The sequence below is a fragment of the Tauraco erythrolophus genome, chromosome 4 (assembly GCF_009769465.1).
Source record: "Tauraco erythrolophus isolate bTauEry1 chromosome 4, bTauEry1.pri, whole genome shotgun sequence".
Taxonomy (NCBI): Eukaryota; Metazoa; Chordata; class Aves; order Musophagiformes; family Musophagidae; genus Tauraco; species Tauraco erythrolophus.
The window spans coordinates 61,248,171-61,265,147 of NC_141468.1; the positions used below are offsets into that span (position 1 = coordinate 61,248,171).

Below are 16,977 nucleotides of genomic sequence, written 5' to 3' on the forward strand. Positions count from 1 at the left end.
TGCGATGCCTTCTTCAGAGGCTGTGAACTCTGTTGAGGACTTTTTTCCCCAGCTGCTGTGCAGAGTTGTAAGTAGAAGTTCTTGGTAATCATTCAGTGAACAAATCAGGTCTGTGAGCACAGTGATTCATGTCTTCAAGGTTAGAGATTAGAGGGTTAGTCCTCATGGATGACTTAAGCATTGGTCTTGTTTTATTTGGCCAGACCCTCTGTCTGCTGGAAAATACAAACATGCCTGTATACATGATTTTTAAAAATTACTATGGGGCATTTGGTGTTGACCCTTGTATTTAGATGGCCTAGTATTTTCCATACAAAAATTGTGACCTTTCACTAAGGAGCTCTTAAAACTTCCATTGTTTGCAGTAGGCTGTTGACATTTGGTAGGGGAAGCACCATGAGAGAACAAAGTGCCTTTTTATGTTGCACTAAATTAGATTCAGCTTTGAAGGAGATATAAACTGTTAAAATGAACTAGTTCTTTTTTCCTGCTTTCATTCTTCAGGAAAATTCTGGCACACTACCAAAAAAAAGTGCCTCCAGTGCTGGACCTGCTGTAACCATTGCAGCAGGGAGGACAAGAGCCGTGGTGTTAGGAGCTGTCAGAGCAGCTGTGGCAGCGGCTGCAGCAGAGCCTTGAAGAGCCCAACACACATCCTCCTGCCCGCAGCCTTTCTTCCAGGGAATTCCAGGGAGAGTGCTGCTTTCTTCCAGGGAATTTCATGGTGCTGGAAACCCCTCCCCAGCAAACCTCAGTACAGCAGTTAGCCCCTGTTGTCTCTGCTCTTTCTCTCCCAAGCAGGTCCTTCCCTCCTGCCACTTCAGTCACCTGCAGCTCTTAGGTGGAAAAGGGATTGGAGTGGTTTGCATGGGTGGATGTAGCCCACAGCAGTAGATATCAAGCCTGTGCTTGCTGCAACTGCAGGATTTGACGATCTTAATTCTGTCGTCTGGGAAATGACGTACCTCCGTCACCTACAGGGCAGGGAGATGGCCCCGCCACCTCTCATGGAGCCAGGTCAGACCACTTGGGTTCAGCGTTACCACCAGCTTTTTGTCAGCCACAAGAAATTAAACACACAAGACAGGATGTCCTGTTGGTGTGGAAACCCTGCGCAGTGAGCTTGGCTGAACGGGGCTGGCTGGCGGTGCTGGCAGTGATACCCGAGGCTCCAGGCAAGCTGGGTGTGGAGAAAGGCAAAGATGGCATGGCATAGTTGTGCACCAGAAGCTGCACAGTTTGTTCTCTTTCAAGATGCTTCTAATGAGGTAGAAAGTGGTGATTTTTGATGGCTTTAAAGATTCTGAAAATAATTTTGGCATTTGCATTTATCGAGAGCCTGGCTGTTTCAGCATGTGTGGCAAGGCTAGGCAGATGAGCTGATCTGGCAGGGGCAGATCCTGCTCTCAGGCAAGGTGTGTTGCTTTCCACTCCCTTTTGATTCTCAGCGCCCTAATGCACACCTGACCTTTTGAGCCACTTCAGATCAGTAAATTGTCAAAGACTTTGTGTTCATTCCTTTTGTTAGGCTACTTTTTCGCAGGATTGGTGAGCTGTATCAGTTTGTCTACAGGTGAGAATGAAAACTGGGGCCAGCTTTAGGAAGCTGGTAAGAGCAGACAAGGAAGGACAAGGGAGCAGGGACAGCCCTTAAGAACAGCCATGAGCTGTTAAATTGGTTCAGCTCTCATTCTGTAGCGACACCGAAATAGTCTACCCAGAAAGCAATCATGATTGGTTTCTCTCATGGCAGTGCCCAAGCCATGTGCAACAAAGACAATAAAAAGCAATCAACAGCTAATCTCCTTTGTAGACAAGTGCATACCAAGTGCAGGATAGAAACAGAAAATGTATTTTAGCTGTGATTGGCACAGCAGTGGTCAAAAGAGGATCCAGCCTGGATCAAGCCTAAGCTGTTGAGATGTTGAGGTTTCAAGGAAGATGAGCGTTTACATTAGCATAATTCAAACTTCCTGTAACGTGGGATATTGTGAATTCAATTGTTCTTGGGATGAATAGAGGATCAAGTATTGTCCTTAAACAATAGAACAGCAAAAACAACATCTGTGAACCAACATTTGTAAAAGAATACAACTATCTCCTTTTTAAGAATGGGGAATAAGAGCAGACAGAAACTATAGCTAAAATTGTTGGAAGCATTTTGTTTGCTTGAAGACAGTTGTGCAATACTTCTTAAAGGGACTTAATAGCTTTTTATCGCTTTACATATTCAGAGCTTCTCCTCAGTTGTCATGACTCACTGTTGTAAATGTTCCATGTTTGCAAATCTGACGACAAGTCTTTCAAGCGGGGCACCCACAAAATGAGCATTTTACCCATTTGGCTCCAAATGAAAATGTTAATTTAAAAAAAATGGCAAATATTATATTAAGAGCACCGTGGCAAAGTGGAGCGTGTCCCACTGCCCTGAGGCTGTGTTCATCATCTTTCCTAACTGTGAAACCATCCTTTCTTTTCTTGTTGACCCTTCCTTCGTTTGCCATCACCTTTAAATCTTCTACAGGCAGTGAGATCAAAACCACGTTGATGGAAGCTTTCATAAGCAGGAAAAACTCTAAGATACAGCATTTGTCTGAGCACAGTATGCATCCATAGAATGAAGACTGCTCTCTCTATATGCCTCTGAAAATGAGATCTCAGACCTGTCTTTCTGGAGAGCAGCTCTCCAGTTTGAAAATCGAACACTGACACTTCTAGAGGACAGAGCATTGTGGGACTCTGTTGGAGTGGTGATGCTTTTACCTGTAGGTTACTGGTTTGAATCTGGCTAGTTCAATGAAAATAATATGTTCCATGGTGAAAGATGGGATCCATATATGGTTCCACAGAGTGTGGTAAATCTCCTTTCTAGCTTGTAGCTCTCGTTTCCCATTTTTGCTCTGTGCTAAGTAGGGAGCTTTTTGGAACCAGTTGTTGAAACAGTGCAGAGTAGTGGGGCCCTGCTCTCCTCAGGTTCTCCAGGCCGAGGCAGAGGTCGGAATTGTATCATACATGATAAATTTGCATGGGTTATTGGCAGCCTGCTGTATGTCACAGATTGAAGTTGAATACTACTTTTCTGAGAAGCAAACTGTTGAGAGTTGTGCGTTTTCATGGTTTCTGAACCTGCCATCAATTCTTTTGAAGGCTTGGAGTTTCAAAAAGTAAAGGAGAGGGGAGCAAATGAGGTTTAGGTTTTGGAATCCCTGAGGTTGGGAGTCTTACGTGACTATTCCCTCCAGCGAAACAACATCTCTGTTAAGTTTCTCTGTGTGATAGCCACTTCAGGAGGAAGATGAAATGCTGAATTACATTTGAGAAATGTTGTTAGATGTCGGAGATGAAATCATATAACCATTTCTTAGATGAAAGAGTAGAATGAGGAAAGAAAGAATTGTTTAGATTAAAAGGGGGAAAAGAAAAGCCACCTCAAATCCCTAAAACTCTTCCAGAGATTGTTTTTCTTCCTTTAGACTTTTGTGAGAAAAGCTGGGGTCTGTGACCAAGAGGATCCGCATGTCCTAACCTGAGAGAACTGGGTCACATCACTGGGATTTTATGCCTTTGCCTGTATTCTAGAAATGGAAATTCTTACCTCTCTTCTTGCACTAAACCATCCCCCAAAAGGTAGGAAAAATGGATTGCCAAAAATAAATCTTTTTTTCCCCTTGTCTCTTTGCAGCAATTCGGCAAAATCCTTGATGTAGAGATAATCTTTAATGAGCGTGGCTCCAAGGTAAGTTCTGTTTCTGTATTCACTTCTCTTGTTTTGATTGCAGAGTAAAAGGCAGTTCATTGCCTAGAGAATATACTCTGTAGAGATCAGCAGGAATTAGTGTGAATGGGGGAAGGGAAAAGCTATTTTGGGGGCTGTCTCCTGTTCCCTCTGACTTCAGACTCTGAGCATGGTCATTTCTGGGCAGCAGGTACAAATGCTCCTAGACTCTCCTGTCTGTAATGTGGGATCAGGTTGCTCAGCCTTTTGAACAAACAGGGAGTCAGTCACTTGAGCCTTCATACCAACCTGTTCTGATTGCACTAGCAATCGGTGCCCTATGGGGAGGGCAGAATAAGGTAAAACAGCTTTGTGTGATGGGAGACTGTAAGAACGAAGCCTAATCCACCCATCCACCCTCAAACCACGTTTTTGTTCCATAAAAATACTTCTGTAGAAAAACTGTCATATCTCATATGTGAAAGGATTTTATTTACTCTATTTTGCAGACTTATCTGGCACTTCTGAGATACTGACCTTTCATGTTTGAGATATTTGATGCTTAATATAAGCATCCTCATTCCCCTTGCCCTGCCCCATGTGGACCTCTCCCCAGTGAATTTGCATTCATACACCTATTTTCATCTTACAGATATATTAAGAGGGAGGTTTTGCTGAGGGTTAATGGTAATTTATTTCTCTGGAGATGAGATTTCAAATGTTGCTCAGGTCAGCTGCAGAGAGATTCAGTGATCTTTGTCCTAATTGGCAATTGGTTCTCATCACGTAACTAGTATCACCACAATGACAAATTGATGTGATTCTCTCTCTGCCCAGGAGGTTCAGCACTGGAATAGCAGGGAGTTTTGCAGGTCAGGAGCGAGGTGCATTGCCAAAGCTCTATGGGGGAAGCTTGCACAGTGCATGTCTATACTCTGCTTGACTTAATCAATGCTAAGATTCCCATTTTCAATTAAAACAAAATTTCCCTCCTCCCCCCACACACGTGTGCACACGTGTGCATGCACACAAGAGATTTTGAAGTTTCAGTTCAGCTAAGCAGTTTCGGTTTAGAGTCTATGCCTTTCGCTTGGATTTGAGGTTCACAGTCTTAAGGTGGCCTCTTTGCTTCAACATATATTCCAGGATATGTTCATGTTCAGAGCCCTCTGCAAATTTCCACCCGTGTTGCCCAAGATGCATTCTGAAATTCTTCAGTCTCTGTATTAGCTGGAAACCAGAAAGCGGTTGATCTATATACAGAAGAAATGAGTGTTAGCCCTTTCCCCATCCTTTGTTTGTGCTTAATGCCATGGTATTAGTTTTTTTTTTTTAATAAGACAGTCTGAACAAGTAAATGTCTAGATGGCTTAGTTGGAGAGTTTTACTTCCCTTTGTGGAAAAAAAAATCTATAATCTTTACTAAAAGTCAGCAATGCTGAGTTTGTAAATAGTTATTCTGCTCTCTGCTGTTCTTCTGATGTTTATAGGCCAGAGCTATCTCTGAATTAGTCTTGATTTTAGTCATTTCTGTTTGGCTTTGGGAATAGCCTCTGGCCTCTATCAAATCCCTACTTGTTTGGATGTAATTGCGAAAGAAAGAACAAAAATAACTGGCCTGGCAAAGTGGTGAGCTCCATCCTTCATCCCCCACAGTTTTCCTCTGCACGTGTGAACTCCACTCTCTCACATCCATACAGCCCCATATTAAACGTCCATAATTGTCCTTTCCCTTCTAGGCAACACTAACATTGGAGACTTTCTGTGAAGTCTTGATTTATGGCTATGAAAAGTACTTTCTTGTGAACTCATTAAAGCCCAAGGCTTCTGGTTTTCAGTTAAAACAAAAATTGCTGCTGAAGAGTTCCTTGATGAATTTTATCTTGAACCCTTAATAAATATATTAAAAAAGAAAGCAATCCAAAGAGATGTTCTTCCAGTCCTTGACCATGAAGTTTTCTACTGCTTTTTTGTCATCTTACAACAAAAAGCAGTTGCAAAACTGAGAGCCCGTATGAGGGATGGGGCAGAATCTGAACAGAATGAGAAAACACTCAAAGAGTAATTTTGTGGTATCTTTGCGTCCTTCTCTGCCCAAAATAATTCCTGTTTTAAAAAGAATGCAAGATTATTCCTGCTTAGCATGAAAATGGGAGGCCCCAGTGTTTGAGTGGGGTGTAGCTGCACGAAGCACCTGGTATTCACATAATAATGGAAAAACAACAGTTTGGTGATCTGATGGTGAAGCAAAGGAAATGGATCTTTCTGGAGGCCACTCACTCACTCTTGGGTTCTTCCTCCACCTTAGGAAAAAAAAATAAATCTGAATGCATTTTCCTGCCCTGTGGTTTCCATTCTAATCTAATGATATGAAACCTCTCTTTCTTCTTCTCCTCTTCCTCTCTCTTGGGAATCCGAAAGCAGATGCTCCTGCTGCCTGCCTTGTGCTGTGTTCTCAATGCTCCCTTCCCTTCCCTGGGTTCCTAAGGGTTGTAGAGTTTTGTGAATATGCTTTGTAAATATTTAAAAGGTACAGTGGTAAATCCCAAACTGCCCTGGGTTTGCCCCCACCCAGTGTACGATGGGGTTGAGCAGCGCTTTGTCCCTGCGGAGCTGTGGCAGGAGATCTCTGCTGGGATTGCTCTCGTGCTGGTTGGTAGGAGGGACTGGAGGAAGAGTGTAGGTTGCATTCTTCCTTTTGAATCCACCTGAGATGACCAGGCATTTTTCCCCTAGGCTGCTGAAGAACTATATCAAACTGGCTGCATCTTCAGGATCTCTGTGTATTTAGGAAGTTTAGTGACTGAAGAGCAAGCAGCGTGTGTCCCTCACAGCCACCTCGCACCTTGGGTTCTTCTGTTTGGCTTAGGAAATGTTGTTTGTTGACTTTCTGTACCACAGCAGAGTAGGAGGCAGTTAATAATTAGTTTTGCTCATTCTTCTCACAAAGCAATGTGAATTCTTGTTTCCTTACTCGATTCTGCCCAGATTCAATCTGTTTAGTAGGATTATATGGGCCCTAGTAGGCTTCCCACTGATACTGCTTTTCTACAAATGAGAGACAAAATACAAACTTTAAACATCTCTTCAACTTTGTCGTGTTTTATTCTGCTTTAATAGAATGACATCAGTCTTCCCTTGATGTGTTTTATCTTTTGCTTGCTTCCAGGAAACTAGCTGTTTCATTTGTCGTGTTTACCATTACATTTCTAGTTCTGACCTGTATAAGTGCCTTCAAATAGCATTCTACTCATGGTTGCAGTTTACCATGCACTTCAGTGAACCGTGAATAAAACATCTCCAGAGGAAGTTGAGAGAGAATTCCTGCTCCTTTTGTTAGTGGAGGTGCATCCTCTAGATGCGTACTTGGCACTGTTGTGCTGAACTGAACAAGTGGACGTATTTGCAGAATTACTGCAGTCTGCCTGCGTAACAAGTACCCTGTGGCATTCATAAAGCTGCAGGAGAAGGGAATCCAAGCTCCTTGCTCATCAGCTGCGTACTATGTGGCGTTCCAAGATGCGCCCTCGATGACATTCAGAGACCAAGAGTGCGTAAGCACACAGAAAAATTTTGGCTGAAGAGGGAGCATTTTTTTGTTTTAGATTTTTAAATGGTAAGAGTTCATGTTAGTGCAGATTACAAGCTCATGGTTTCAGGATAGTGCCTTCCACTTGGGAAACCCAGATGTCCAAGTTCTTGTATAGAACTGAAGTGTCTAGAAGCCCTTCATTTTTAATTAAAAAATTGGTTGCGTAGTGGCTTACATCTTGTCTTCACAAAGAAATTGCATCTATTGTTGAGTAGAGTTCTGTAAGTAAACCTGTGCTAACTAAAAACTTGTGCAGAAGGCTGTATGGAAACACTTAGGTTTTGTTTGTTTGCGGTTAACTGTAGGTCAAGATAAGAATATGAATTTAGGTTCTGATAACTGTTCCTAAAAGACTGTATGTTTGCACGTGCATTTATTTCTTCTTTAAATGGATTAGGTGCTTTGAGTTGAGCTACTCTTGTTATGGACTTAGTTACCACTCAGTGAAATAGACGCAACCCGATCTTGTTTTCGTCTTAATTCTGTTTTTATAATTTTTGTTCATATGCCATCAGTTGAGCCAGAAATACAAATAGTGTTATTAACGCAAAGAGGCTTAATAACAGATTAAGTACCAGTGACCAGTGTCTCTTTCTCAGGTCACCAAATCCCTTTAGTGTCAACGGCATGAAGGAGACGTGACCTGTGTCCCTTTATCCTAGTTCAGTGAAGTGTACAGTTTCATGCCTTCCTTCAACTCTGCGATACTAAACTAATGAGTTAAATTAGTCCATACACTGAACTGGGTTATTTAAGGCTGAAGTTGATGGCTTGATAGCATAAGCTGATTCATGGCTCCTGTGGGAGCACCTTCCCAGTAGTGCTCGTTTCACTGTGTAGGGAGTTGAATCCAGGATGCTAAATTAGCAAAAAAAATGATGCAGCAGGGAGAAAGAGAAAGAGAGAGAAATGGGCTTGTCCTCTGCCAGTTTAGCTAGTTGAACTCACAGACCCCACAATAAGATCCACGATGGATCAAGGGGAGGAGAAGGAGCACGCAGCCAGGGACAATGTGAGACTGTGAAGCCCCTGACTTGTGTTGGCTGGAACTACTCTGAAGCCCCAAGCTCTCGCTGAGCAGCAGTGCTGGCCGGGCTCCCGCCATTCCCTCCCAGCCTCTGCTCCCTCCTGATCTAGCTTAAAAATAGTCCTGCAAGTGTTTTTTGAATATACATTTATGGTTTTTTTAGCCAAATTAATTCCTGCATCTGGTTCACCAGATTGCACAGGTACACGGACAGGTGTTTTATGCGCATGTGCTTTAATGCACGGGGCAGAGGGGAGCTGAAAGAGCTGCTGAAATGGTGGCAGCTTGGTTTACGCCAGTTCCCTCACCAATTTAAAGTGTGCATTTCTGTGTGTAACTTCAATAATGCGTTTCTGAATTTTGTGCTGTTCATTCAGTCCTGCTCATCTCAGGTGGATTATAGCTGAAACCCTCCTACTCCTTCCAAATGCCTTGGAAACAGGTAGCTTAAACTGCCGTTTCCTTGGCCATTTTTTCAGGCTCCTAAAAATTTGTTTATTATGGAAATAAGGGGAAAAAAAAACCCAAACCAACCAAACAAAAAACCACCCTCGGTTAAAACTGAGCACAGCAGCAGATGATGGCAAGGCCAGTTGCTGGCTGCATGCTCCAGTGGTACAAGGCAAAGATGCTGCTGCTGAGGTGACTGGTCTAAACTCTGTGACAAACAAAGGGTTAACAATGCATGGATTTCAAGGGGCTCTGTTTAGTTTTCTTTGGTTTATTTTATTTTTTTTTATTTTATTTTACTTTATTTTTTTGTCGTTGTTTTTTGTTTAATTTCTGTGTTCTGGCCACACCCAGGAGAACCGTCTGCTTTTGATTTCTCCCTTTACGGTTACATGGTAAATTTTCTTTCTCATTCTTCAGAGATGGAAACGTTCAAATACTATATATATACATTTTTTTTTTTTCTCACTGCTCATCATGTTGCTTGTTATTTATTGCAGAGTCTGAGGCCAGACTAAAAGGGTGGCAGTTACTCGGTCTCTTCAGGCCCTTTGAATATACCTTTGGGTAAAAAGGGGTTAGTCTGGCACTGTAAAATTACTCACCAGTCCTAAAAATGTTTACAGGGGTTATTTGATGTTTGCTGAGTACATTGAGGCTTAAACTTACTTTCTGCTTGGGAGGATTTCCTGGCAGTTGCTGGTGGAGAGGAATTGTTGAAGATTTCAGCCTTATTATCATAACAGCCTAATTAAACCCAAGCTATTTGTGTAATCCAAATTTTAGAAACCTTAAGTCTCTTTTTTACCCAGGATTGTATCTTCCCTTCCTCTGACTCCATACCTGCTTCTATGGAGCAAACCAGTACCTGCTGTAAAGCTAAGCTAGTAAATATTGGATATCTGCCTTTTTTTTTTTTTCTTTTTTTTTCTCCCAAGGGCAAGACAACCTTGGGAGGGAAAACTGAGAATTGTTTGTTGTATATGTATTTAGGTATAAATTAATCCCTATTCTTTACAGGTCATCTGTGAGCAGGATTTAAAATTATATGTATGTGCTTTTTTTTCTCTCCCACATCAAAAATATGTATATATAATTGCTAGTTTTTAAACTTAGAAATAACAAAAATGTCAAGCATGGCTCACCTATTTTTCATGATGAAAATTTGAATATCTAAGAGATGCATTAAGAAGACAAACTAAGGGGCACAAATACTGACTGCTATAGTCAACTGTGTAAAGTGTTAAATCAGCATTGACATTAAATGGCTCTCAACAAAGAGAGTTGCACAAGCTAAGGATGGATCTGTCAATAAAAAAAAATGTGGTTAATTAGTTATGTTGTTCAGAATCAGATTAATTCTGTTTTAATTCACATTGTTAATTATTTTCAAATAGTCTGCATGTGGATTGTACTGTACCTTGAGTTAACTCATTAAAAATAGTGAAAATTCCTAATCAACTTAAAGATACTTAATGATAATGTGGTTTTAAAAATCCTGTACAGACTTCATTAATTGCAAACAAATGTGAATTTAAAATAGTCTTAATTTGGTTCTAGTCTGCACAGATTAATGTCTAAAAAATTACCTTCCCTCTGCTCTCCAGCTTTCAGTTCACATCATCACCGAAGACATAAATTTCATTCAGTCTCTACAGACTTGTCTAGAACAAACAGAAATTTTAATGTAAAAAGAGAAGAGGGAAATAGAGATTCTTGTTGCAATCTTTACCTCTGCTCCTCCCCCACCCTTTTAAAGACGCTTTTTTCTCCATTATATAGAACCAGAGGGAAAGGTGTTGCTCTATTTCTCAGTCTTGCCTTTCTCTGTAGGGGTTCTTTGAAGCAGACAGGATACTCTGTCCCTTCATTATCAGCTTTGCTATTACACCCCCCCACACCCCCCCTGGTTCCCTGCAACATATTTGAGAGTTATATGCGGTTGGGCTGTTTTATTAGCCCGGATCTCTTGTAGCTCCAATTTTAATTCATTTAAACAGAAATTTTTTATGCTGTTCTGAAAAAGGCATCAGTTTTGTTATTTATATAGCTTTTTATTTGTAGCTGGAGAAATGAACTTATCTGAAGCTTTACATTATTGGGTTGGAGCCCAAAGGAGTGCTCTTGTTGATCTCTATGTTGCAGTGCTTGGCTAAGTTCTTTTATGATTGCTATTCGGGGGGGGGGGGGGGGGAAGGTAGAAGAGAAAAAGCCAGCCTGCATCTTACAAATGCGTAGCGGTTTTGTGCTGGAAACTGAGCTGTGGATGATAAAGGCCAGCATGTGCAAACGACTTGGGCTTTTTAAGATTAGTATTGTAAAGACCTTTTAAAAGCACTCGAAGAATGATGGCTTGCTTCTGTCTTGTTGCTAACAGTGCATAGAAATCAAGATGGGATTTTTTGGGGGGGGTCCAGTCAGTATGTATTGACCTCGAGCTGCATGGAGAGGGCCGTGAGGCCAGCATGCCATTTCCCTGACATTGCATGCTGTATATCACTCACATCACCTTCCCCTGCAGTTAACATCAGGATTTTCCATTGCATCAAATGAGAGCTTTGTTCTTCTTGCTCCTGAGGGTATCAGAGCCAGCAGAGACTACTCTCTGTACGTTAAACTGATATTTGTTTTATAACAAGCCACAGGAGCCAGTCACCCTTCTGTTCTTAAGATACCTTAAAAGCGGAGTGCAACAAAGTTGGGGTTTTGGGGGGGTTGGGTGGTTTGTTTTTTTTTTGGCCCTGATCTCTGTCATGGCATGAAGAATATCTCATCACAGCTGTCTGTAGTAACGTACCAGTTGTTACTGGTTAAAATCCTAATTCGCTTAGTCACGTTGGCTCTGTTTTAATGTCAGTGCACACATCTCCATGGAAGGAAGCATGATCTCTTACCCTGCCCCATTACGTGACTGCATGAGTTGGCCGCAGCGTGAGCATGTAGGACAGGCACGTTGCACGTGCCTTCGTGGAAGCGGTAAACCTAAATGCGTCTAAATAAAGGGACGTTTCAGTAGTCCTCAAGCCTTTGCGGTTGCTCCAAGCAGGGCACGTCAATTTTTCTCAAACTTCACGGTCTAACCAGGCAGAGGTTTGTTACTGTCTGTGGCACAGAGGCTGCCATCTCAGAACAAAGCCAAGTAAGATGGGTGGCAGGGTGGGAGGGAGGTAGCAGTAGGTCAGGAGTATCAGACAAAACCTACCTTTACCGATGAATCAGTATTTAGGCGTTTAGATTTACACCAAGTCCAACACAGTACTCATAGATAGGAAAATTTTGAAACTAGAATATGTGATACTATAAATATTCATGTTAAGTGATGTTTATTTGATGGTGCCATCTAGAAGCCCTGCTTACTTTCAGGGCCTCATGCGTTATTAGGGAAGTTACAGGCATAGGAGTAGACATCAGCTGTGCCCCGAAGAGCATACAAGGGATGCTTTACAAACAGCCCTTCTTCTCAACAGTTTTCTAAGGTAGGTAATTATTATTGTCTCCATTTTACAGGTGGGAAAAACAAAGTTCAGTGTTTGATTTGCCCAAAGCTTCGCAGAATTCCTGGTGCCAGGCGTGAACTCAGATCGCCGCTAGCTTCTCGTAGCAGTTTCTCAAGGGAACGAAGTGCTGCTCAGTGTTGATGCCCTGTACTGTGTCTGGGGCGGGCGGGGGGTCCTGTGAAGCATGCGTGTTAATTAGGAGAGGGGAGAGAAGCCCTGCTTGGGCTTGACAAGCTTGCCTATGTCGGAGCAGGATTTAATGTTTTTAGACAAACAAACAAAACAAAACAAAAACTGTCTCGAGTAACTTTGTACTTCTTTTTTGGTCTGGCCTCAATTGCTTTTATGTTTTCTTTTTTTTTTAATTACTCTTATTATTCTTATTATGATTACAGTTCCTTTATTTTATCAAATTTAATTTCTTTCATTTATGAAACATGCATGAACCAACAATGTGACTCTAGGAGGTTATTGCTGAGTTGTGCTGATGTTGATTTCATACTGTGATATTTTTTCTCTATTTACCTAGAGATCAGTATTTCAATATATAACGATGTGCATGTTTTCCCCCCTTCTCCCGCTGCATGCAGGGATTCGGGTTCGTAACTTTCGAGAATAGTGCTGATGCAGACAGGGCCAGGGAGAAATTACACGGCACCGTGGTAGAGGGCCGTAAAATCGAGGTGCATGTCTTCAGTAATTCAATTTCTTCTTTATATTTATTCTTTTGATTTCTTTTTGTGTCTTGCCTCACTTATTTCACATTTGAATCCTAGTCTCGTGTGTGCGTGTGTGTTTGTGTCTGTGTCCTTCACCTCCCTGCACTGAAATGTATAAAAGTTTACACCCCTTATGGAATATTTTTATTGTTGTTTTGGGTATTTTTTCTTTTCTTTCTTCTTTTATTAAGTTATTTTCCCCCTCCACTCCAAATTTTTGCCCTTCTGCTGTCTTGATTTTTCCTTTGCTTCAGTTTGCGAGGCTCCGATTTCCTGTTACCAGGCCTGAACAAAACTAACTGAAAGAGTACTGTCCAACTTCTAACTCTGTGTCCAAAAAAGAAAGCAGGGGGCCAGCCAGTATCCTCTCTTTCCTCCGAGGCCAGTTCTCCTCCACGCAGGTGTGAGATGATGCCCATGGTGGGAGGGGAGGGGAGACCCAGGGCAGAAGCCTGGAGTGGGCTGAGCTATACACACCACTGGTTTCTTGACCTGCCTATGGTCAAGAGTCAGCTCGGTGAAGGCTAATCCTTAACGTTTCTCGCTTTCACCACAGGGGAGTTGGCTGGCCAATGTGGCCATGTATTGGGCATGTCTGGTGTTGACCAGTTTGGTATTCCACTGTGTTGAAGGCTAACTGGCGTCTTCCCTCTCTCCCTCTTTCTTAAAAAAAAAAAAAAAAAAGTACAAATATGAAAACAAAAAAGCCACCGTTTTTGAGTAAGATGTCTGCATATTTTGCTTTTTTTTGTTTTGTTTTTTTATTTCCCTTTTCAATGGTTTAGCGTTTAGGGCCCTTCACTTGACTCACTCTTTCCATGGTAACTATACACAATGCTGGCGATGGTACGAGTTGGCGGTAAGTGAAACAAAAGCGCTAGAGAAGAAGCTTTTTTTTTTTTTAATTTTTCTTAAAATTACAAAAAAAAAACCAAAATTAAATAAGAAAGAAAAAATCCATCTGCCATCTCACATTAACACTACGAAATGTGATTTGACTTGTTGTCCCCACCCACCCCCTTCCCCCTTCTCCCCCTTTTATTTTCAATGCTGTTGAGTAATGCCGCCTGGACTTTGGATGTACATATCGTTTTGTAGCAGTCTGAGCTGTTTGATTACTGACTTCATGGTAATTTCCCCTTGCACATCTTACTCAGAGTTACTGAACTCCAGTTTGGCTGGTTTTTATTAATGCACCCATTTCCTCTTTTCTCTCTCTCCTGCCCCTTATTTCTGCTGCTCTCTTTCTGAGACCTGTTTGTAGCTGTTACTGTTTGTTTTCTCTCTTTTTCTTTCTCTCTCTCCCTGCCCTCCCCGGTTTATTTCTTTACTCAGTTAAATGCAGCTGTTGGTCTCTTTGCTGACTGGTGGTTTCTGATCGGTTCTGGCAATTTTTCCTTTAAGTGCTTGTGTTGCACTTTGCTGTAGCAGCTGATTTCAGGCACTCGCTCCATCTTAATGATTGTCTGTGAGACCCTATCTCCTCCCTCCTCCCCTCCCCACCCTCTTGAATCAATTGTGGTTCGGTTTTGGTTTGTTTTTTTTTTTTTTTCCTTTCTTTTATCTGTGTGTGTTTAACTGCATGCTCTCAGTCTCATCATTGTTGTTTCCCATTCTTTCTTTTTAAATGTGTAATGTTTCTATTGTTTTGGGGCTGTAACGAGAGTAAATGTAGCTCCAGACTCTCCACCCCACCTACGCTCACCATCAGTAAGTCTCAAGGGCCTAGAGCAGCTTTTATTTTTATAGCCCTTTTTTTTTTTTCCCCTCCTTCTTCACCCTGGCCTCAATTCCCATTTGGCTTGGGTTTTGATAAATTACTGATGTTGTATAAAGACTTCACCCTCCTTGCAGGAACTTTGAGGCTGTCTGACACGGGGCTGCAGTAACTTGGCTTCCAAACTGGTCCATCTTTTCTTTATCAGCACCATCTCTGTGGTAACACCCCACTTGCTTGAGCAATCAAACCGCTTGGAACTATGCAGAGCTCTGTAAAGAGGGTGGAGGGCACAATAAAACAAACAAACAAAAAAAGACCCAGATCTACTGCTATGTTTCCTCTTTTTGCTCCATGTGATCTGAGACAAGTCAAAAATAATCTGGAAAAAGATTTGAAAATGATGGGCAAGAAATTGGTGAACGTACACCATCCAAACGCTTGGTGGCATTCCAAAAATCTCCTCAAGCCTTGGCAGTTCAAATCTAAAGCTGATGGACCCCAGACTACCTTTTTCTATCTAAAAAGTACACCTGCGAGTGATCTGCTGGGCCCCAGTTCCAACGGTGAGCTTGAGAAACAAGTCAGCTTGTGCATCACCTGGTTCAGTTCCCCTGCCCTGGACTGCAGAAGTTATCGCTGCCTCTCAAACAGAACCTGGACAAAACCTCTGAAGTTTTGCCCTTTTGATCAATGAGCTGAAAATAAGCCTGTGCCAAGGGGTGGCAGGGTGGCTGAGAATCTGCACTTTACTCTCGTTGGCCTTTTGTTTAATGCATAATTTTAAAGTGCCACGTTTAGCTGTAACTTTTTAATAATTAAATGGCAACTGTTAAAAGTAATTTAAAGTTTGCATTATTGTAAAATTAGTCGTTTAAATTATTTTTTTTGCTCAGAGAAGTATAGTGTGTGTGTGTGGTATCTGAGAGTTTTCCGTCATTTTTCCTAATGTCCTATGCTTCCTTCCCTCTCCTCCCCCTACCCTTTCTTACTTTTAGGTTAACAACGCCACAGCACGAGTGATGACCAATAAGAAGATGGTCACACCTTATGCAAATGGTAAGAGAGACTGTACTAACGATGAGCTGAAAGGTTTGAAGGAAGACAAAAGCTTCCTGGTGAGGGAAGAGTCGTGGCCTCTCCTCAGGACCAAAAGAAAACCGCAAAAGAAACAAAAAAAAAACCCACAAACCCTAATTTATATCATTGTCCTTCAGTATAATTCCAAAGTGTTTATGGAGGAATACTATGTTACAGATGGAGAAGTGGGGACAGAGGAGTAGTGACATGGCCAGTGTGACCAAGCTAGGAAAAGAAGCTAAGGACAGATAGATGGGTTTCCTGCCACTACTGCAAGCCGATGCTGTACAGTGGGATGTGCGGTGCTCCCGAGTCTCATTGCCATCACGCAGATACCTAAATATGAATGCGGAATTAGAACTTAGGGTACATAATTGGATATATCTCAGTTTAGGTTCTAACTGTAAAAGTACAGCTGTCCCCAAGCAGCCGGGAAAACAGAGGCATTGCGCTGCTTGTTTGCTCGCTTTTTGTTCCAGGCTGCACCTGCGTTCAGTTGTTTTCCAGTGAACCTGAAAAGAGAAAGACCAAGTTGTTTGGGTAATGAAGAATACTGTGTCATCAGGATATCTTGGTTCTTCTGTCTGTGCAGTGATTTTATTGCATAGGCATATATAGCATTAAAAAAAAAGTAGTTCTCCCGACAGAACTGAATGCTGCTTTGATAGAGATTTTGAATCTGAGTCGTTGTCCTGAAACAGGCAGAAAAACCTCTTTTTGGTCTGAAAATGTTCCCATACAGCTTCAGCAAGGCAGGAAGCTGCATATAGGTAGTTGCTAGTGTGAGAATCTGTTTTGGTTGCAATGGTAGGACTCAGAAGTCAGAAGATAAGACTTTTATTTGTGGCTCTGCTACTGACTTGTTGTGTGGCTCTTGGCAAATTTAGGTTTTGGTTACAGATCTGGTGAAAGGGCGGGCAGAAAGGCTGGCACTCTGAGTCTGTGTTTGAAAGGAACAGGAGATTTTGTAGTAACAGACAACACAGCCATGTTATGTTGTACTGAAAACAAGGGCAGAAAATGCATGTGACTGTTTGGTAACAAAGCTTGGCTTACTCATGAAACGCTGATAATGGGCAGGAATATTTTGCTTTCACAGCCAGCAATTTAAAGCTACGCGAAGGTACTTAGTATTAAGCCAGGCTTAAGGCATACGGATGAGTGGTCGTACGACTTACTA

The 16,977-nt window shown here is 41.9% G+C and overlaps 1 protein-coding gene across 4 annotated transcripts in view; it reads left to right on the forward strand.

Moving 5' to 3' along the window:
* RBFOX2 (RNA binding fox-1 homolog 2) overlaps positions 1–16,977 on the forward strand; it is a 170,383-nt gene that overhangs the window by 135,427 nt on the left and 17,979 nt on the right. For all 4 annotated transcript variants that reach the window (XM_086610246.1, XM_086610245.1, XM_086610248.1 and 1 more), the window contains exons 5-7: positions 3,683–3,736; positions 12,872–12,964; positions 15,716–15,776. In XM_086610246.1, coding sequence (XP_086466372.1) covers positions 3,683–3,736; positions 12,872–12,964; positions 15,716–15,776 — 208 coding nt within the window. The remainder of the gene's footprint in view (positions 1–3,682; positions 3,737–12,871; positions 12,965–15,715; positions 15,777–16,977) is intronic.